Below are 22733 nucleotides of genomic sequence, written 5' to 3'. Positions count from 1 at the left end.
CTAGGAAAGCCGTTCCCTGTCTGGCTAAAGACAGGCGGGTCCTGTCTCCCGATGGTTTCAACGGGCTTAAACTTTCAAAGGCAACAGGCTACATATTACCCGCTGGATCTACACGCAGAAGGTGCAGAATATGCATATTGTAAATATCAGTGTTTTGTGGCGTTCAAAACAAAGGAATTCCTTGCAGACTGCTTGCCGTTCGCAGCTACAGCCAGTTTTTACGCTACCAAATGATTCACAACCTCATTAAATACAGAGATCAATTTGTGAGATGACCACTTTATTAAATCACCAGGAGGCTCAGGTGTTCAAGACACTTGAAGACGATGACAGAGTGAGTACTTCTGGGTCGCCAACCCAAGCGTTGGATGTGTGCTAGGGGTTCGCTTTGAAGCCCACCTTCACTGCGAACCTCATCATAGGCTTCTCCCGGGACCGCAGGAGGCAGATGGAGCTGGGATAGCCCTTAAGCCGGAGGCGGCCCACTCCCCCGTCAGGGACAATGGTGAGCCTTGCGTGAGTGATGACATCTTGAAGCTCCAGGGTCAGGCTGTCGAACAAGTGACTTTGGTTGGGGGATAGCTGGAAAACAGATGGAGATCCTTGTCATCACAAGGTGTGCATGACCAGATGAGCGCTTCAGCTGGGACTTAAGTGAAGGGCTTGAAAAATAAAAGTTATAGCCGGGCTCGGTGGCTCAGCCTGTAACCCCGCGCCTTTGGGAGGCTGAGGTGAGTGGATTGCCTGAGCCCGCGGGTTCGAGACCCGCCTGGGCAGCGAGACCTCATCTCTACAATAAATCAAAAAATCGGCTGGGCGTGGTAGCGCATGCCTGTAATTCTGGCTACTCAGAAGGCTGAGGCGGAAGGATCGCCGGAGCCCAGCAGGTCGAGGCTGCGGTGGCCGGGAGCAGCCGCTGCACTCCAGTCTGGGCGACAGAGTGAGACTCCAACGCAAAAAATAAAAAATAAAAAAAAATAAAAGTTACTGAATGATAATAACTTGGCTTAACATAAAAATTTGCTAGTAGGGACAGGATGCCCAAATAAAATACTGGCATGAATATTCAGGTCCCTGGGATGTCTGGTTTTAATAGATAATGGAGTAGACAAACTGATAAGAAATGAAAGAAGAGGTCAAATTGGTCTCTCCCGGGGACTGTTCCCCATAGTTACGTGGGAACAGCCATCACCTCCACCCTGACCTCCCATGGCCACTTCCTTCCTTTTAAATCAAAGATGAAACTGCTAGAATAACTCAGAGCGTCCATCCCCAGGTGGACACACCACTATAGCTTCAAAAATGCTAGTCACCCCTTCTACAAAGTTAAATGGAATTCAGAAACAATTGTCCATTTGCATATCCTTAGCACATGATGATTTTTTGTTTCAACCAAATTTGGAAATACAAAAGTGGGGGAAATAGAGTGTGTATTCTTATTTAAGTGTGCAGATATGGTTTTTCAAAAGCTCATTCACTTTGCTGGTAAAACTGAGCCAAAGGCTCAGAGTTGTATGCTAATCCTACAACAGTGAATCTGAGTGAAATAGCCCAAATGGAGTGCTGGCTCCTACACGTCACGACTCGAACCTTGGTGGCTGGAAGTAGTGGTTTCCACTTAGGGATCGGAAGATTCCACTTTTGCTTGATCATGTCTTCTTCTTCCTGCGTTGTCAGGATACACCCATCCACTGTGCAGCTGTCAGGAGAGTTGCCTGTTGGAACGAAACACAGAGTAACTGTCCATGTTACATTTAAATGTAGCACAGTTTGGCTTATAGAACATCATGCTTGCTTGCTTTCTTTTTTGTTCTTTTTGTGAGTTGGAGTCTCACTCCATCGCCCAGCCTGGAGCGCAGTGGCACATTCATGGCCACCCCAGCATCAGCCCGATGGGATCCGGCAATCCTTCCACCTCAGCCTTCCGATAGCCAGAACTACAGGTGCACGCTACCATGCCTGGCTAATTTTTTTATTTATTGTACAGATGAGGTCTCACCAAGTTGCCCAGGCTGTTCCCGAACCCATGCGCTCAGGCAATCCCCTAGCCTCAGCCTCCCATAGTGCTGGGATTACAGGCTTCAGTCACCGCACCCAGCCCATCCTGCTTTCTTAATAGAATCTGAACCCAACAAAGAGCCTGTCATTACTGTTTCTAAACAAAAGCAAAGGTATCAAGTATGTGGGAGAAGAAACAAATCTGTTTGTGATGGGGGAGATTGCTTTGTGAAATAGACGAGTGTTTGTTTTTCAGAGGAATCAGAAACAGCCTGTGGTATGTTCATGGGCTGGCACATTGGAGTTCGAATGTATAGCATTCTCACTTTGAAAGTTGAATGAACTCGATAAGCTCCCTAAATTGCATATTTAATTACTTGCATACCTCAGTGTGGCTCCTTTGAAACTATTATGAAGCTGGGAAGTATTTTCCTTATGGCATCTCATTTTGTAATGTGACAATAAAAAAGAAGAGATACTGAGCTGAGTTAGCTAACACTGAGCACCAGTCACACACGCTGCTCTGCATTCAGAGATTTCTGAGTCATCTCCAGGTGAGAGTATATGGTCCTGGGTTTTTCCTCTCTCTTTGGAAGAGAAGCAGAGTTGGAGCACCTTAGGAGACAAGTGCCACGATCTCTGTGAGGAGATTTTCCATAGGGGTTCCTCAGTACTTCAAGAACTACAGAGAAGGAGTTGCTAATCAAGAACCTGGCAAAAGGGGATACTCATTGCCCTCTTTATGGCTCATGTGTTAAAATAGCAGTCTCCAGGATACTGTCTCAGTATCCTCATGGAACACATTTATAGTTTTGGTTTATGTGTTTTTTGTTTTTTAGTTGGAGTCTCACTCCGTTGCCCAGGCTGGAATGCAGTGGCACGCTCACAGCCACCCCAGCATCGACCTGCTGGGCTCTGGAAATTCTTCCACCTCAGACTTCCAAGAAGCCAGAACTACAGGCGCTTGCTACCATGCCCAGCTAATTTTTGGATTTACTCTAGAGACGAGATCTCACCAAGGTGTCTAGGCTGTTCTCGAACCTGTGGGCTCAGGCAATCCCCTCACCTCAGCCTCCCAAAGTGCTGGGATTACAGTCTTGAGCCACTGCACCAACTATTTTTTTAAAATAAACATAGAATTAACCCTCCCAGTCTTGAAACTTAAAACTTATGTTTGACTTATCTGAGTTACTTTCTAGGGAAACCAATCCTCAGGCAAGGGCCTGAAACTCACCAGATCACAGTATCTAGACACCGCAATTCCACATGATTGCTTCCTTACCCCTCCCTAATTGCTGTTTCACACTCCTTACCCCACTATGTAACTACCCAATTTCAATTGGTTGGGGAAAGATTTGAGACTGGTCTCCTGTTTTCCTTGATTGATATAACACAATTAAAAAGGATTCTTCCCTGGCAATACTCTTTGTCTCAGAGATTGGTTCTTATACAGCAAGCAAAAGGACCTCAACTGAATCCCTGGCTTTTCAGTTACATCAGGGTGGTTGAACATACCCCTGGGGTACATATGGAAACACAAAAGATACAGAAAGAGAACATTAGATCTACCATTTCTATTTATCTGATATATATATATATATATACACACACACACACACACATATATGCATTTATATACATATGTGTGTATATTAAGACTTGCATATTTGATATAATATAAATATAGTATTCTATTATTTGTATAAGTGGATACTGGCATGCTCCCTCATTTTTGTGACTGTCATCATATCGTTCTGGAGGTATTCTGAGGGGTTAACAGCAGTGTCTTGATTATTGCAGCTTGGGGTACCTGATGAGAAGGATTTGCTGGTTGCTATCTGGTTTTAAACTATCCCTCACAAAAATAAACAAGTGATTTTAAACTATTCATGCAGAGCACTGTGAATGAAAGATATCACTAAATATGCAAGCATGCATGAACAAGAAAATAACAAAGCTGCCATTTCACCAGATTGTCAGTCAGTCATGTTGAAAAGTAAAAACCATGACCAGTTAACCAGATCTAGAATGCAGGCTTCCAAAAATAAGCTAAAATTACCAAGACTTCCTGAAATAATTAACTTAGATCCACTACTATTGATGATGAACCTGGCCTTAATCATATATTGTGCATTGATATAATAGTTAATAATTAAGTAAAGTCACAATCACAAAACTTTCAAAAATCACTCATCTAAAATATGAATATAAATATACACCATTTATTCAAAGACAGCTAAACAATCACAATATACCCAATCCAGTACTAATAAAATGTCACCTAACAATTATACAAATGCAGTAACTGGCAGGACTCGGTGGCTCAGCCTGTAATCCCAGCACTTTGGGAGCTGAGGCAAGTGGATTGCCTGAGCCCACAGGTTCGAGACCAGCCTGGGAAACTTGGCGAGACCTCATCTCTACAATAAATAAATTTTAAAAACTAGCCGGTCACGGTAGCATGTGCCTGTAAATCTAGCTACCTGGAAGGCTGAAGTGGAAGGATCACCGGAGTCTAGCAAGTCGACACTGGGGTGGCCATGAGTGTGCCACTGCACTCCAGCCTCAGCGACGGAGTAAGACTCCAACTCAAAAAGAAAAAAAATGCATTAACCTCTTTTGAATTTTCTTCATGTAATGACACATATATATTTCATAAGAAGTAAATATAGAATATTGGAATTGCTTATCCAATGTTTTTTCTAATATAAGTACACAATTTTTAGAGAAGCCTGGGGAAAACGTGCTCACCTTCCCTCTAGAAGCAATCAACTTAGGGCCCTTCTCTGCAAAAAGATGTCTCCTATCTGTCTCATGGGCTTTTTCCAAATGGCTTTCAGAGCCCCTACAGTAAAGAGAACTTTACAGCATCACGGAATCTTGTATGACTTTTGGGGTCATCCAGCCCAAAGCTGAATTTTATAGAAGGGGTACTGAACTTCAAAGAGTGAAAGTAACTTGCTCAAAAGTACACATCTCAAGTGGGAAAGTCCTGCCTAGAGCCCAGCTATCCTCAGTTCCACCCCCATAGCACCACGCTATCTTTAGACTAAACACATCAATTATAAGGTACTTCCCTGTGACTTGGGATTTACCTTGAAAATATTTTGTATCAATTTCAATTTGAGTTATTACTCCAGGATGTGCCAACCGGAAAACTGCCCATTCACAGCCTGGAAACAAGAGAATGCCATTTTCACCATTCTGCAATACAAAAAAGAACCAAAAAGGGTAAACTAACTTGGAGTCATTCAAGAAACCAATCCTGAAAACCAATGGATAAAAAAGGTTGACGTGTTGTACCTATGCTGTTTTATTTCTTACTATAAAAGAGCGTTTATCATTTCCTGTGGCCTGATGTGTAAATGGTACCTCTGTATTCATTGCCTCTCAGCTATTATTCTTTCAATGTCTCTTCATAACTAGGTACTTGGTAAATTTTTACATATTTCTGATATGATTTTCTGTGTCAATTACAGATTCCTGCAGAGCGTTATACTTTCAAGGAACGGTTAGCTCAACCTAGAGCTCCTCTAGTCATCTTGTTTTGACCTTTCAAAGTAGATATTTTCTTAATCAAATTGATACTGATCTGCTTCTCAACCTTATTTACTAGAAAGGAGAGTCTTTGTTCATTGATACCTGAAACCATCAGATAACGTGAAATTCAACCCCAAAAAGAGAGAGGGCATTTCTGACTAAGTTTTCAGTAGGCTTTGCAAATTCAAAGATGTGTTTGCTTTGTCTTGGTTTCTTTATCTCAAATTACTTCTTGGCCAAAGTAAACAGCTGTATTGACTCTAGATTCCCCCCCACCCCACCCCACCCAACTCCCTGCAAACCCTCCCCCCATCGGTCACAAGTTCACATAAGTGGTTTCATTCTGGGATAAATAGATATAAAAAATTATTAAACTAGTGGATTTTTGTCTCCAGATCTACCAACATATTTATTCATAGCTTTTGTATCATTAGCTTGCTGCCTTTTTTGTTCCTTAATTGAAGAAACAGGCGAATATTCTAAAATTGCATTAAAGTAGCTGACAGTGACTAGCATGTTTGACCTTCTGTGTCTCTGCCCTAATAATATGCTGAAAACGGTAGGAAATGTGGAAAATGTGGAGAATGGTAACAAACATTTAGAGCAAGGCCTGTGAGGTTTCCAAAATAAGCAAAAGTGTTTTTGATGTAAAATTTGTTTTAAAAACTTCTCAAACATGCTTTTTAGGAAAACTTTAAGCCATAGCTATTTTTAACTTCTTACTTCTAATATTGGTGGCCTGTCCAGCCTTCTTGCAGTTTCCCAACCATCTGCCATAGACTTTACCCTGCCGACTCCTACAGAAAATGACATTATTTAATGTTAAATCACATTATTTTAAATGTAAGAATTAATGCATTGGTGTAATTAAGTTACAGATCTCATGTACCTTAGCATTGCCACATAAATTGTTTTCATTGAGATTAATGTTTAAGTAAATTTATAAATAACCATAGACTTAGTAAATTTTATTTTTCATTTTATAGCAACTACTTAGGCCAAAATTAGAAAGAAAATTTGCTGTTGACTTATTTCATGTTACAAAGGCATCAAATCATCCACATGAAAAATTAATCTCATACTCCTATGCTTTGAGATGTACATTTCCTCTTCAAGCAGTCTGACCATATTGGGTATTTAATGCGGGTACCCAAAATACTGGAAAAAGCTAAATCCTAGAACATCATCTTACCTATCATATTGTTTGGGTGCCCAAAGTGGGCATTACTAAATCCTACACAGACACCCCCAAAAGCGATGGCCACGAGGTCAACAGGTTCTTTGAGATCTGTTGCAGTCCAGTCTTTTTGTCCAGCACCATATACTCTAAGCCGTGCAATTCCACCATCTGAAAAGGAAGGTGCTTCGGTTATTTGTAAAAGTAGTTTTTTGTGTATCATAAACTTCAGGACCCTCCAATCTTCTTCAATCTCATCTTGTGTAGGCTTCATGCATGCCTGCCTGTTGTTTCTCAAATACAACAAGCTAGTGGCCCCAGGGCCTTTGCCCTTGACTTTGCCTTGTATCAGAACTACTTTCCTAGCTCTCTAAAAGATTACTGGTTGTTCTTAATGCTCAACTTAAGTGTCATAACTTAAGAAAAACCTTCCCCCTCCTACCCTCTTAAGTTATCTCCTCCCTCCCCCAAGGTTAAATTTCATCATATCCAGACCTTGTCTATTTACTCCAGACCTCTAATCACACTCTGAAATTATCTCTTTTCTTTCCACTTGTAAATTCCTTGCTAAAATCAGTATCCCATAACCATTCTGGAGGCCAGAACTGTTCATATCTTGTTCACTTCTGTATTGTCTCTACCTAGAAGAGATCCTGGTACATAGTAGGTACTCTTTTTTTTTAATTGAATGAACAAGTCTGAGAAGGTCAAAAAGTTCAGGAAATTCACTGAAGATATAATGTTTGGTGCCAGAAATGAGCATTGCTAACATCCACGCAGACTTACACAAGAACTTTATATTTTTATTTTTACAATATATATTGCGTTGAGAAAGCAAATGATATTATTCACAAATCAAATAGTTGGCGAAAACCATGGCTGCTTGAAATTAGGTCTGCAGAGTAAAAGCTATCAAGATCAACTCACAGATTCTGCTTTCACAAAGATGAAACCCAGACACATGGACTTGTCTTCATGAAGCTCACACTCTGTTAATTCAACCCTATACATCATCAGGGAAATGCCAAAGGAAATGCCAGTCTCTAGCACCAGGTGGTTACACCATACATGTTTGTTGAATGACCAAGTGAGCAAAATGTCTAAATCTCTTGTAAGCTTTGCCCATTCAATCACTTCCACTGTTTTTAGAACAGGTAACATCAGTGAGTATTCAATTTCAGTAAACATCTGCTCAGATCTTTCCATGTTGGTGTCTTATTTCAAAGAATGATAACCAGAGAAGCATTACATCCAGAGGTCCACTTCTTACATGACAGTATAAGGAGCTCTGCTGACCTGTTCCCAACTGAAGTTGTTGAAAATTAGGGGGAAAAGAAGTCTTCCAGGCTCTGGAAATTGTCCTAAGAAGCAACATTTATTCAAAAATGTCTGCTAAATCTCAACAAGAACAATGAGAGCCTGTGGTATTTAAACCAAGACCACACCATCACTTCCTCCCCCAGATCCGTAAAGTGAGACTGCACTCCAAACAGATGCAGCCAACAATATAGGGCTCCCTCTCCCCTGTTCCATAGTTGGAGAGCTGTCTTCCTGGGAGGAGCAGAACATCAGCATTTCCCATTCTGCCCCCATCTCCCTTTTGCAGAGGTTAGGTCCTCAGTATGTGTGGTTCAGAGGTGGGGGATCCTTTCTTCCACCCAGCTCCTACTCATGGACAGTGGCTCTACACTGACCATGGCCCCACTGAGATAACAGGGCCACAATCACCCATCTAATGGTTCATAAAATAGAGGTTCCTTGCTGGGAAAAGAAAGTCAAGAATATCTGGAGCTACTGTCCCACTCACACTGAACACTCAGCTCCTAAATCAGGAATGTCACTCAGAGGTGCATGATTGTCCGAATCCTAAACTCCAGAGCCAAGGATTAAAATTTTTGCCAAGGGGAAGAAGTGAGTCACAAAGCAGTTCTAAATGCCTTCCCAAAGGAACTGACTTCATTTGCAATAAAGTATGGGAAAGTTCAAGCCTAAAGGTGCTCTAAAAATGATGAAGGTTGTGTTGCAAAGCAATTAAAAAGAGACTAGCAGATTCATTAGAGATATAAATAATGTGTATAATTGCTGTATAACTGTAGGCTAGTTAGTTTGCTGGGGAAGGGGGTGAAGAAAGAGATAGCTCAAAAAAGCCTTTCTAGGATTAGAACAAATCACAAACACTACCTCAAAAAATATCCTTTCAAAGGAACATAAATTTAATTGGATTGGTATGTGGAACGGTTTATGCCCAGAACATAGTTGAAAAAATATAAATAAAGCAGATGGCAATTAGTGGAGCTTAACAGTTGAATGTAATTAGAGAAACTGACAAAGTCCTGTCATTCCAGGGAGACTGTGGTCATACGCAAAATTATACCTCTTCTGAGGAGCAATTTCACAGGCTTTATACTGTGGAAATTAAATAGATTTCACTAAAATAATATTGCTGAGTGGATTGCCTGAGCCTGCATGTTCGAGACCAGTCCCGGCAACTTGGTGAGACCTTGTCTCTACAATAAATCAAAATTTAGCCGGGCATGGTAGCACCTGCCTGCAGTTCTGGCTACTTGGAAAGCTGAGGCAGAAGGAGCACCTGAGCCCAGCAGGTGGACACTGGGGTGGCAGTGAGTGTGTCACTGCACTCCAATCCTGGACAATGGAGTAAGACTCCAACTCAAAAAAAATATGTATGTATATGTATATAACTCGCTAGTAGCTAAACAAAAAACAAGCCTCAGAAAAGGGAATCAATATCCAGAGTTGCTGCAATATATTATCTGAAATGTCCAGTTCTCAACAAAAAGTATGAGGCAGTCAAAGAAATAGAAAAGTCTGACTCGTACAAGAATTTTTTTAAAAGGCAACAAAAACTCTCAAGCCCAGAAGTCATATTTAAAAGTCAAAAATGTCAAAGTATCCATAATAAATATGATGAAAAACTAAAGGAAATCATGATTAAAGAGTAAAGGAAGGTATGATGACAGTGCTACATAAAATATAGAATATCAGTAGAGTTAGAAACTATAAAAACCCCAAACCGAATGGAAATTATGAAGTTGAAAGTACAAGAACTGAAATAAAAATTTACTAGAGTAGCTCAACATATTTGAACAGACAGGAGAAAGAATAATCAAACCTAAAGATCGGTTGATAAAGATTATGTAATTGAAGAACAGAGAGGGGAAAAAATGAAGAAAGCCTCAGAAAATGTAAGACAACATTAAGAACATCAACATGCACATAATGGAATACAAAAAGGACAAGAGAAAGGAGTAGAAATAATATTTGAAGAAATAATGGCTGAAAATGTTCTATATTTATTGTAAAACACCAACCAACCTACATATCCAGGAAGTGTAACAACCTCTAAGTAAAAGAAAGGCCAAAAAATGTCCACAGACACATCACAGCAAAAATTCTTAGAGCCAACTATATATATATATATATATATATATAGAAAGTGAAAGGAAAAAAAAAATGACACACCACTTATAAGAGAACCACAATAGATTAACACTGATTTATCATCAGAAACAATGGAGGCCAGAAAGCAGTAAAATAACATAACTGAAGTGCTTAAAAAAAGAAAAACAAAATGCCTAAAAGGACAAAATAATCAATCATTTTCCAAAATTGAAAGAAAAAAAAGACATTCTCAGATTTAAAAAAAAAAACTGAGAGAATTTGTTGCTAATAGACCTGTCTTATATACTTTTTCAGGCTGAATGTAAGTGACCCAGATAGTAATGGCCATCAGAGCAGTCATCATATTACCCTTGATGTCCTGAAAGTCATTAAAATATATTCCTTTCAATATTTCCTTTATTTTGGAGTAAAGAAAAAAGGTGGCCAGGCTCGGTGGCTCAGCCTGTAATCCCAGTGCTTTGGGAGTCCGAAGTGAGTGGATTGCCTGAGCCCGTGGGTTCAAGACCCGTCTGGGCAACTTGGCAAGACTTCATCTCTACAATAAATCAAAAATTAGCCCGGCGTGTTAGCATGCGCCTGTAGTTCCAGCTACTGGGAAGGCTGAGGTGGAAAGCTCACCAGAGTCCAGCAGGTCGAGGCTGCAATGGCCAGGAGTGGCCACTGCACTCTAGTCTGGGTGACAGAGTGAGACTCCAACTCAAAAAAAAAAATGAAAAAGAAAAAAGTCATTGGGGGCCAGGTCAGGTGAGTACAGAGGGTTTTATTCATTTACTGGTTAAAAGCTCCCTCATAGACAGTACTGTGTTCACTGGTGCATTGCAGTGATGTAAGAGTTCCTTCAGGACCATTTTTGCACACACCTTTCTCATGCCAAGATTTTCAGTTAAGATTTTCCTGTTTCTCTATCACTATTTACTTGATCTGCTGCACTTCTCACAGTCAGCTGATGATTTTGACTCACAAGTCAATGAATCTTTGCAATGTTTCGTCAGTACTGTTTGTTACTGACCATCCTGACCTCTCCACCAGTGACACTTTTTCTTCCCTCAGAAAAATTTTTAATCCATTTATATACTGCTGTTTTCTTCATGGCATTTCCCCATAAGCATGAACTAACAAGTCCCCGATTTCACTTCCACTCTTGCCAAGTTTATCAAGAAATATAATGTTTGGTCATTGCTCTAGTTCAAGCTCCAACAATCTCATGACAGCACAACAATAATGAATGCCACACTCAGCAAGACACCACCACACATCAATATGAACACAGCTGTGAGACACTGATACACCAAGATTATGAAACCTACCAAGTCGTTTGTATGGTGCTGCCAACATAAGTGCACAGTGGCAAGTTCGTGAGCTTAATTGTCAGTAAGACACCACCACATGTTGACATGAACACAGTTGTGAAACACTGATACACCAAGGTTATGAAACCTTATCAAGTTTTTTGTACAGTGTTGCCAACATAAGCACTTGGTGGCAAGTTCACAAACTTAATCATCAGACTTCATATAAAGACACACAGGCTGGAAATGAAGAGGTTGAAAGATATTTCATATAATTAGAAACCAAAAAAAAAGCAGGAGTATCTGTACTTATATCAAATAAAATAGAGTAAAAAAAATCAAAGACTGTAAAAAAGAAGCAGACATGATAACTATATAAAGATAAAGGGGGTCAATTCAGTAAGCGGGTGTAAAATTATCAATTTCTATGCACCCAACACCAGAGCGTCCAAGTATACACAGTAAACACTAATAGATCTAAAGGGGTAGACTGCAATGCCATAATAGTATGGGACTTCAACACCCCACTCTCAGTAATGGGCAGATTATCCAAACAGAAAGTCAACAAAGGAACATCAAAGCTAAACTACACACTAGACAAAATAGACCTGACTGACATTTACAGAACATTTCAACCAACAGCTTCAGAACACACAATCTTCTCAGTACATGGAACATTCTGCAGGACAGATCATGTCTTGGACCACAAAACAAATCTCAACAAATTCAAAAAAGTAGAAATATTATCAAGCATCATTTCTGGCCACAATGAAATAAAACTAGAAATTGATAACAAGATGTAACTCAGAAGGTCACAAATACATGAAAAGTAAACACAGCTGGGCGTGGTAGCTCAGCCCGTAATCCCAGCACTTTGGGAGACCAAGATGAGAAGATTGTCTGGGGCCGGGGATTCAAGGCCAGCCTGGGCAACTTGGTGAGACCTCATCTCTACAATAAATGACAAAAAATTAGCCAGGCATTGTGGTTTGCATCTGTAGTTCCAGTTACTTGGAAGGCTGAGATGGAAGGATCGCCTAAGCCCAACAGGTTGAGACTGTGGTGGCCATGAGTGTGCCACTGCACTCCAGCCTGGGCAACAGAGTGAGACTCCAACTCAAAAGAAAAAAGAAAAGAAAATTAAACATGTTCCTGAATGACCAATGGATCAATAAAGAAATTAAAAGGGAAATCTCAAAATTGCTTGAAAAAAGTGAAAATGGAAACACAACATACCAAAATCTATGGGATATAGCAAAAACAGTACTAACAGAAAGGTCTATAGCAATAATCACCTTTATCAAAAAGTAGAAAGACTTCAAATTAACAACCTAACAATATATCTCAAGGAACTGGAAAAGCAAGAATAAACTAAACCCAAAATAAGTAGAAGAAGAAAAATATGATCAGAGCAGAAATAAATAAAATTGGGACAAAAAATAAAGATAATTGAAAACAAAAGTTGGTTTTTGAAAAGGTAAACAAAACTGACAAACCTTTACCAGTAAGAAAAAAAGAAAATGCCCAAATAAAATCATAAAGGAAAAAGGAGACATACTGAAACCACAGAAATACAAAGAATTATTAGAGATTATTAAAAATTAGAAAACCTAGAGGCAATTGATAAATTCCTAGACACATACAGCATACCAAGATTGAACCATGAAGAAATAGGAAATCTCACCAAACCAATAATGAGCAATGAAAGTGAAGCCATAATACAAATTCTCTCATTAAAAAGAAGCTCAGGACCTGATGACTTCACTGCTGAATTTGCCCAAATATTTAAAGAACTATACCAATTCTCAAAATCTTCAAAAAAAAATTGAAGGAGAATGATGCTTCCAAACATATCCAACAAGGCCATCATTATCCTGTTGCCAAAACCAAACAAGAGCACAGCAAAAAAGCAAGCTACAGGCCAGCATCACTGGTGAACATAAAAGCAAACATTCTCAACAAAATGCTAGCATACCGAATTCAACAACACATTGAAAATGTCATTCACCATGATCAAGTGGGATTCATCCCAGGGATGCAAAGATGATGCAACATATTAATACACAAATTAATAAACTTAACACATCACATTAACAGAATCAAGAACAAAAATCATATTATCATTTCAATTGATGCAGGAAAAGCATCAAATTCAACATCTCTTTATGATTTTTTTAAAAAGCCTTCAACAAACTAGATATACAAGAAACATACCTCAAAATGATAAAGATCATATATCACAAACCCAGAGTACCATACAGAATGGAGAAAAATTGAAAACCTTCCCTCTAAGATCTTGAACAAGACAAAAATGTTCACTTTAGCTACTTTTATTCAGCATAATATGGAAGTTCTAGACAGAGCAACTAGGAAAGAGAAAGAAATAAAGGACATTTGAATATTTAAAAGGAAGAAGTGGAATTAATCTCATTCACAGATAGCATGATCCTATACTTAGAAAAACAAGACACCACTCCAAAAAAAAAATGTTAAAACTGATAAAATACAAAATCAACATACAAAAAATAGTAGCATTTATATACATCACAGTGAACAACATGAAAAAGAAGTCAAGCCGGGCTTGGTGGCTCAGCCTGCAATCCCCCGCCTTTGGGAGGCTGAGGTGAGTGGATTGCCTGAGCCCGCGGGTTCGAGACCAGCCTGGGCAGCAAGACCTCATCTCTACAATAAATCAAAAAATCAGCTGGGCGTGGTAGCGCATGCCTGTAATTCCGGCTACTTGGAAGGCTGAGGCGGAAGGATCACCGGAGTCCAGCAGGTCGAGGCTGCGGTGGCCGGGAGCAGCCACTGCACTCCAGTCCGGGCAACAGAGTGAGACTCCAACTCAAAAAAAAAAAAAGTCAAAAAAGTTATCTCATTTACAGCAGCTACAAAGAATATAATATGCCAGTTTAGCCAAAGATGTGAAATATCTACAAATAAGACTATAAAGCATTGAGGTAAGAAATGTAAAAGCATACAGACAAATGGAAAGACAATCTATGTGCATGAATTGGAAGGATCAGTCTTGTTAAAATGACAATACTCACAAAGCAATTTACAAACTCAATGTAGCCTCTATTAAAATACCAATGACTTATTCACAGAAATGGAAAAAAAAATTCTAAAGTTTAAATAGAATGACAAAAGAACCCAAATAACCAAAATAATTCTAAGAAAAAAGAAAAAAATTGGAGGCATTATACTATCTAACTTCACAATATGGTACAACGCTATGGTAGTAAAATCAACATGGTACTGGCATAAAAACAGACACATACAAGTAAACCAATGAAACAGAATAGAGATATAAATCCACATGTAAGGCCATACATTTACAATCAATTTATTTTCAACATAGATGTCAAGAATATACAGTGGGAAAATAACATTCTCTTCAAAAAATGGTGCTGAGAAGACTGAATAATTGTATGCAGAAGAATAAAACTAGATCCCTACCTCTCACCATTTATAGAAATCAGATCAAAATGGTTAAAGATTTAAATCTAAGACCTCAAACTATGAAACTATGAGAAGAAAACATTGGGGAAATTATCCAGGACATTGATCTGGGAAAAGATTCATTACATAAGACCTCAAAAGCACTGGCAATCATAGTAAAATAGACATGTTGAATTATATCAAGCTTTAAAGGTTCTACACAGCAAAGGAAGCAATTAACAAGGTAAAGAGATAACATACAGAATAGGAAAAAATATTTGCAAACTATCCATCTGACAAGAGATTAATAACCAGAACACATAAGGAGCTCAAACAACTTAATTGTAAAAATACCAAATAATTTTATTTTAAAATGGGCAAAAAAATCTGAATAGACATTTCTCAAAATAGACAAATGGCCAAAAGGTATTTGCAAATTGAAACCACAGTGAACTCAAAGAAGTCAAAGACGACACAAACAAATTGAAAAATATTCCATGCTCAGGGATTGGAAGAATCAAAATTGTTAAGATGTCCATCCTACCAAAAGGAATCTACAGATTCAACACTATACCCATTAAATTGCCAACATCATTCTTCTCAGACCTGGAAACAACAATACAGAAATTCATGTGGAAACATAAATGAATACAAACAGCCAAAACAATCTTTAGCAAAAGAAACAAAGCAGGAAGTATCACACTTCCAGACTTTAAACTTTATTATAACCTACAATAATCAAAACAATCTGGTATTGGTATAAGAATAGGCATATAGACCAATGGAACAGGATAGAGATTCCAGAAACAAAACCTCAATTGCTCAACCAAATCAAGTTTGACAAAGCCCCCACCAACAACCACTGGGTAGAGGAGAACCTATTCAGTAAATGTTGTCAGGAAAATTGGCTGGCCACATGCAGAGGAATGAAACAAGACTCCTATCTCTCACATACCACCTCTCTCATACACAAAAATCACCTCCAAATAGATCAAAGACCTAAATGCAAAGTCCAAACTTTAAGAATCTTAGAAAATGCAGGAGACACCTTTTTTTTTTTTTTTAGTTGGAGTCTCACTCTGTCACCCAGGCTGAAAAGTGAGGTGGCATGCTCACAGCTACCCTAGCATTGACCTGCTGTACTCAGGCGATCCTTCAACCTCATTCTTCCAAGTAGCCAGAACTACAGGTGTGCACTAACATGCCTGGCTAATTTTTTTATTTATTGTAGAGGTGAGGTCTTGCCAAGTTGCCCAGGCTGTTCTCAAACCCATGGGCTCAGGCAATCCCGTCACCTCGACCTCCCAAAGTACTGGGATTACTGGCCTGAGCCAGCTCAGGAGATACCTTTATGAAAATCAGGATAAGCAACCCATTCCTAATCAAAACCCCAAAAGCCCATGCCATAAGAGATAAGACAGACAAGTGGGACCTCATCAAACTGAAAAGATTCTGCAAAGCCAAGGAAACCATCTAGAGAGCAGGATACAGCCCACAGAATGGGAAAAAATATTTTCCAACTGCATATCTGACAAAGGCCTAACATCCAGGATCTACAAGGAACTCAAATGTGCTGAAAGGAAAAAAAAGAAAAAACAGCCCCATCAAAAAGTGAGCAAAAGAGAGCAACCCCTTTGGGTGCTCCCGCCCACCCCCACACTGAGAGTTTTTCTGTTCTGTCAATAAATCCTGCTTTCTCACTTAAAAGGGGGGGGTTGGGCAAAAGATATGAATAGACACTACTCAAAAGAAGACATAAGAGCAGCCAACAGACACATGAAAAAATACGCAGCCTCCCTAATCATCATAGAAATGCAAATCAAAACCACATTGAGATACCACTTAACTCCAGTAAGAATGACCATCATTAATAAAACAAAAAACAACAGATGCTGGCGAGGATGCGGAGAAAAGGGAATGCTTCTACACTGTTGGTGGGAATGCAAACTAGTTCAACCTCTATAGAAAACAGTGTGGCAATTCCTAAAAGAACTAGAAAATTGACCACCCATATGATACAGGAATCTCCCTTCTGGGAATATACCCGAAGGAACTTAAATCACTCTACAAAAAAGATATCTCCACATATATGTTTATTGCAGTACTATTTACAGCAGCAAAAGGCATGAAACCAACCGTGCTGCCCCTAAAAACTGAACTGGATTTTTTAAATGTGGTGCATATACATGATAGAATATTACGCAGCCATAAAGAAGGACAAAAGTATGGACATCAAAGCAACTTGGATGGATTTAGAGTCTATAATACTCAGTGATTTATCACAGAAACAAAGAACTGAGTACCATATGATCTCGCTCATAAGCAGACCCTGAAAATTTACTATAATACTATAAGAAAGGGATTGGCAGTAGCCAGAAACTGCTGGTGGAGAGTGGCACATAACATTAATAAGGGTACTGATCACAAACCAGGCAAAGTGGGGACCAAAGGGAGGCTCAAACTTTACCTGTATGATGACCACTTGTATACCTAATCCTGAATTTTACCCCATGTCTTTAAAATAAAATAAATTTTTTAAAAGAGAAACCACAGTGAGATATTGTCTTACCCCAGTTAAGATGGCTTTTATCAAAGAGACAAGGAATAGTGGATGCTAAAGAGAATGTGGAAAAAGAGGAACCCATGTACTGTGTTGGTGGAAATGTAAATTAGTATAGCCACTATGGAAAACTGTATGACGTTCCCTCAAAAAACTAAAAATAGAACTACCATATGATTCCGCAATCCCATCATTTTGGTAAATATACAAAAGAAAGCAAATATCTGCACTCACATGTTTATTGCAGCACTTTTTACAATAGCCAAAATATGGAATCAACCAAAGTGCCCAGTGGACAAATGGCTAAAAAAAATGTGTTACACACACACACACACACACACACACACACACACACACACACACACACACACAGTGGAATATTATTCAACCATAAAAAAGAATGAAATCCTGTAATTTGCTACAACAGGCATTGAAAGGGAGGTCCTTAAGTCAAGCGAAATAAGCCAAGTACATAAAGACAAATATTGTTATGTTCTCATTCATATATGGTTGGTTAAAAAGTGGATCTCTGCCGGGCTCAGTGGCTCAGCCTGTAATTCCAGCACTTTGGGAGGCCGAGGCGAGTGAATTGCCTGAGCCCACGAGTTCTAGACCAGCCTGGGCAACTTGGCAAGACCTCATCGCTACAATAAAATTAAAACAAAAATACCTTGGTGTGGTAGCGTGCGTCTGTAGTTCCAGCTACTCTAAAGGCTGAGGCAGAAGAATCGCAGGAGCCCAGCAGGTCGACACTGGGGTGGCCATGAGCGTGCACTGCACTCCAGCCTGCGATAAGGAGTGAGATTCCAATTCAAAAAAAAAAAAGTGGATCTCATGAAATGGACAGTAGATTGGTGGTTACCAGAGACTGGAAAGTGTAAGGGGAAGGAGAAGATGAAGAAAAGTTAATTAATGGGTACAAACATACAGTTTTATAGAAGAAATAAGACTTAGTGTTTGATAAGTCAGTAATGTGACTATAATTTACAATAATCTATTATAATTTGAAAATAGCTAGAAAAGAACAATTTGAATGTTTCTAGCATAAAAGAGACAAATATTTAAAGTGAAGGATAATCTCAATTACACTGATATAGTCTTTGAAAATTGTGTGAATGTATGAAATTATCATATGTGCCTCAAAAATATGTACATAAATTATGTATCAATTAAAACATAACATTTGACTGGGTGCGGTGGTTCACACCTGTAATCCCAGCATTTTGGGTAATGGAGGCGAGAGGATTACCTGAGCCCACAGGTTTGAGACCAGCCTAGGCAACTTGGTGAGACCTCATCTCTATAATAAATGCTTTTAATTTTAAAAATGTTTCTAGAGATTATGAGGAACAATTTATAATAGTAAAGGGGTCTTTCAGGAAGATACAGTACTTATAAACATATTTTCACTTAATAACAGAGCACCAAAATACATAAAGAAAATACTGACAGAAATGAAAAGAGAAATAGATAATTCCACAATAATACTTGAAGACTTCAATATCCCACTTTTAATAATGGATAGAACAACTAGACAAAATATCAACAGAAAACAGAAGGCTCAAATAACACCATAAACCAAATATATCATTGACTTATTAGATACTTTCTCAGTAGCAGAATATATATTCTTCTCAAGTGCACATGAAACATGCTCCAGGATAGATCATATATGAGACCATAAAGCAAATGGATTGAAATAATGCAACGCATATCCTTCAATCACAAGAAACAAAATTAAAAGTCAAGAGAAATAAATTTGGGGAGCTCACAAACATGTAAAAATTAAACAACATACTGATAAATAACTATTGAGTCAAAGGAGATGCAAACGGTAAGATAGAAAATACTTTGAGATTTAAAAAATTCAATATACAACATACCAAATATTATAGAAAGCAGTAAACAGTGCTTAAAGGGAATTTATGGTTATAAATATCCATATTATAAATAAAAACTTGAGGGGAAGGCCAAGATGGCTGGATGGAGATGTTTGCCACTCTCAGCAAAGAAATCTAAAAGGAAGAGCCTGGTGTTTTGAGGGTTGCCCTGAAAACCCAAGCTGAGATTTATCAGAAGGACACCTTGGGGTGCATAGAACAGACAGTTCCAAGCCCCAGCAACCCCCAGAAGTGACCCCTATCATGAGATTGGGAGGGCACTCTTGGAGAAGGAAGGGGTGAGTGAATGGGTGAGCTTTTTTGCTTACATACCTCATGCTAGCTACTGCAGTTCTAGCCAAAAGAGAGATAGCCCAGGCCCTTCCCGCACACCCCCTCTTGCACCAGCGAGGTGCAGAGAGCTGCCTGGAATTGAGACAGAGGCACAGGAGGGATTCACATGGGGCCCAGGGGATCCCAGTTCCCAGGGAGCGCCAGCACTGGTGGCCACCAACGCCCCCACCACCACCACCACCAACACAGAGATGCCTTGTGAGGGTGGTTGCACCACATAGGCACTTCCCTCTCTTCCTCTCCAGCCTCCAGGAGGAGCAATATACCCACTTTGGGGACATTTCTTCAGCAGCACCAGTGCCCAGTCCAGCTCCAGAATAGGGCTGAAAATGCAACTTGACCCCAAGGGGTCACCATCATGGTAATAGCTCCTCCCACACAGCAGAAGAGGAACTAGGAGCCAGTGCACCACTGCATTGCACAGCAGTGGCTACCCCACCAACCTGTGGCTAAGAGAAACACCAATTCTCTACCAGAAATGCAGCAGTTTCCCTTCTATTCCTGTGTGACAGGAGCAGATTCGTGTAGACAAGAGGAGGCGGCCACTCCATGACCCCCAGAGCACTAGGGCCAGAGTGGAGCCTGGAGCCCCTCATGGCTGCCTGACAGTCTTGCTAGTGAGGTGCATGAGGTGGAAAAGGGGATGGCTGGAGCTCCTAGTCAGCCAAGGGCCTCTGGTGCTTGTGCCAGAGAGAGGGGAAAGCCCCTGATGTGGAGGAAAGGACTTGCCCCATTCCCACCAGACTACACTGGTAAAGCAATGCCAGATGGATTCTCACCAGTTCACCACCCTCACTCCATCCCTTCTCCTTCCACAGATGAATCAGAGAAGGGAGGTTAGGTTAAGAAATCAAACTGCCAGCCCAATCGTAGTAACTTTACCTAATAAAAAATAAAAAGAGAAGAGACTGCCCTCACGGATTTGGAAAAACCAGTGCAAAAACACCAGCAATCCCCAAAGCCTTAACAACTTAACACCCACAAAAGGGCTTCCCAAATCCCAAACAATGAAAACCATCCAGAATGACCTGTCTCTGATGACAGACATAGCACTGAGACTATGGGTGTCAAAGAGACCCAGTGAGATTCATGAGAAAGCGGACACAAATAAACCAGGCCACAAAAACCATGCAAGAAGTAAAAGCTAATCTTGTCTTTCTAAGAAAGAACAAAACGGAACATCGGGAAATGAAGAATTCTCTCCTGGAATTTCAAAACACAATAGCAAGCCTTAACAGCAGAACCGACCAGGCAGAAAAAAGAATCTCAGAGTTTGAGGACTGAATTACTGAATTTGCTCAGTGTGACAAAATTAAGGATAAAATAATTAGAAAAAATAAGCAAAGTCTATGACAGTTCTTGGATTATGTAAAAAGTCAAAAATCTATGGCTGATCAGCATCCCTGAGAGTGAAGAGGAAACCAAGACTACCCTGGAACAAGCCTTCCAAGATGTCATTCAGGAAAACTTCTCCTATCTCACCAGAGAGGCGGCCTTGCAGATATAAGAGATTCAGCGAACTCCTGTGCCATATTACATGAAAAGACCATCCCTGAGGCACATAATAATCTGACTTGACAAGCTGAGCATGAAAGAAAAAATCCTGGGTCATTGCCTTGCTAGACTCTGGTGTGACCATGTGCTCTTTAAACTATGGCTGTCGCCATGCTTCCTGGCTTTGGCCCCTTCCCCCACCTTGGGGAGGTGAATCTTCTCTTTCTCTCTCTAATTTACTTTTAAATAAACTTTTCTTTTTTTTAACCTCTTTGGGTGTTGCAATTCTTTGCATTGCTTGGATCTCTGGGTTACCAGCACGCACCTCCAGTTTGCTTGCTCCAGAGTTGCTGCACCTCCCTTTGCCTCGCCTCTCCATCCGTCCCTCCACCCTCACCCTATCCATGCCCTAACATTTTGGGAGGTCTCATCGAGATATCTGAGATCTCTCTCTCTCTCTCTTTCTTATCTCTTAACTGGTGACCCACTGTGGACTGTGTTGGAACCTGGTGGCAACTGAAAGCTCTGGCTAAGGCTACACTTTAGCATGCTGGAACGCACCAGGGAAAGACATCAGACTGCTGTGGCCTGACAAGGTGAGGGACTAAGATTAAATCTTTACTTCCTTCTAGCCAAGATTTCTGAGTTTCCCCGTGGACCCAGCTGGATCTCGGAGGACAACTGATGGTCTCTGCCTAGGGCTACTCCCTAGGGAGGCAAGAAGGTCCCCGAAGGAAAGTTCGGACCACCAGTGCTCACACAGGTGGGACACAAAGTGCTTGATTTTCTTTGCTCTTTTTTCTTCTCTGACTGGCGAGGTAACTCTACAAAGGACCCTGAAACTCCAACAGGTGCACCAGGCCTTTCTGCATCTTTGGTGAATCATCCCTCATTTATCATCCACACACTCACATATTTGATTGTGCACTCTTAGACCCCACTGGTTCATACGACTTTCTGGGTCTCTCAGACTTTTCCCAGTTTCATCTTGGGAGATTCCTAGCAAGGGTCTGGGACCCAATTGCCAGAAGTTCTGGTACCAGGCCTTCCAAGACATGGTGGAGCACAGCGTCCCATGAGCTCCAGTGGGGCACAAGGAGGGGAGGATGCTCTCTCCCTGCTGACTCACATCCTTTGCACTGATTCCTTTGAACCTGTTGGGGATGCCCAGCGGGGGATCTGGATGGGTTAAGGCCCAGAAACAAATCCATGAAACCAAGAGCCCAACCCAACTGTGCAATACTGCTTTGCAGCCCTGGCACCAGCTTTGGCGCACCTTGCCCCAGCTGACCCTTTCATCTGGTGACAAGTATGGGGAAATTTCACAATATAAGCTAGCGGATGGTGAAACCTGACCAGAAGGTGGCTCCTTAACTCCTAATGCACTCCTGCAGCTTGATTTATACTTCACAAGAAATGACAAGTACCCTGAACTCCCATATATTCAAGGCTTTTATGAGTTAGCTCGCCACCCAGACATCTGTTCCTCTTGCCATATTTCTGCATCGGCTCCCCAGACCCCATTGCCCGTAGGCTCATTAGAGGATACGAAACTTGCTGACTGAGCCGACCCTCCC

At 40.4% G+C, this 22733-nt stretch overlaps 1 protein-coding gene across 1 annotated transcript in view; it reads right to left on the bottom strand.

The window, feature by feature from the left end:
- Positions 1-263: 263 nt before the first annotated feature.
- Positions 264-22733, bottom strand: part of ALLC (allantoicase) — an 80115-nt gene continuing 57645 nt past the window's right edge. Inside the window, exons 8-12 of the mRNA XM_008061671.1 lie at positions 6731-6886; positions 6262-6335; positions 5094-5202; positions 1591-1715; positions 264-582 (exon numbers count right to left, since the gene is read on the bottom strand). Coding sequence (XP_008059862.1) covers positions 376-582; positions 1591-1715; positions 5094-5202; positions 6262-6335; positions 6731-6886 — 671 coding nt within the window. The 3' untranslated portion in view covers positions 264-375. The remainder of the gene's footprint in view (positions 583-1590; positions 1716-5093; positions 5203-6261; positions 6336-6730; positions 6887-22733) is intronic.

This window comes from Carlito syrichta, unplaced genomic scaffold (assembly GCF_000164805.1).
Source record: "Carlito syrichta isolate Samal-C Ts95f unplaced genomic scaffold, Tarsius_syrichta-2.0.1 Scaffold305409, whole genome shotgun sequence".
Classification (NCBI taxonomy): Eukaryota; Metazoa; Chordata; class Mammalia; order Primates; family Tarsiidae; genus Carlito; species Carlito syrichta.
The sequence above is the reverse complement of the archived record's forward strand: the minus strand, read 5'-3'. Positions and strand labels throughout refer to the sequence as shown.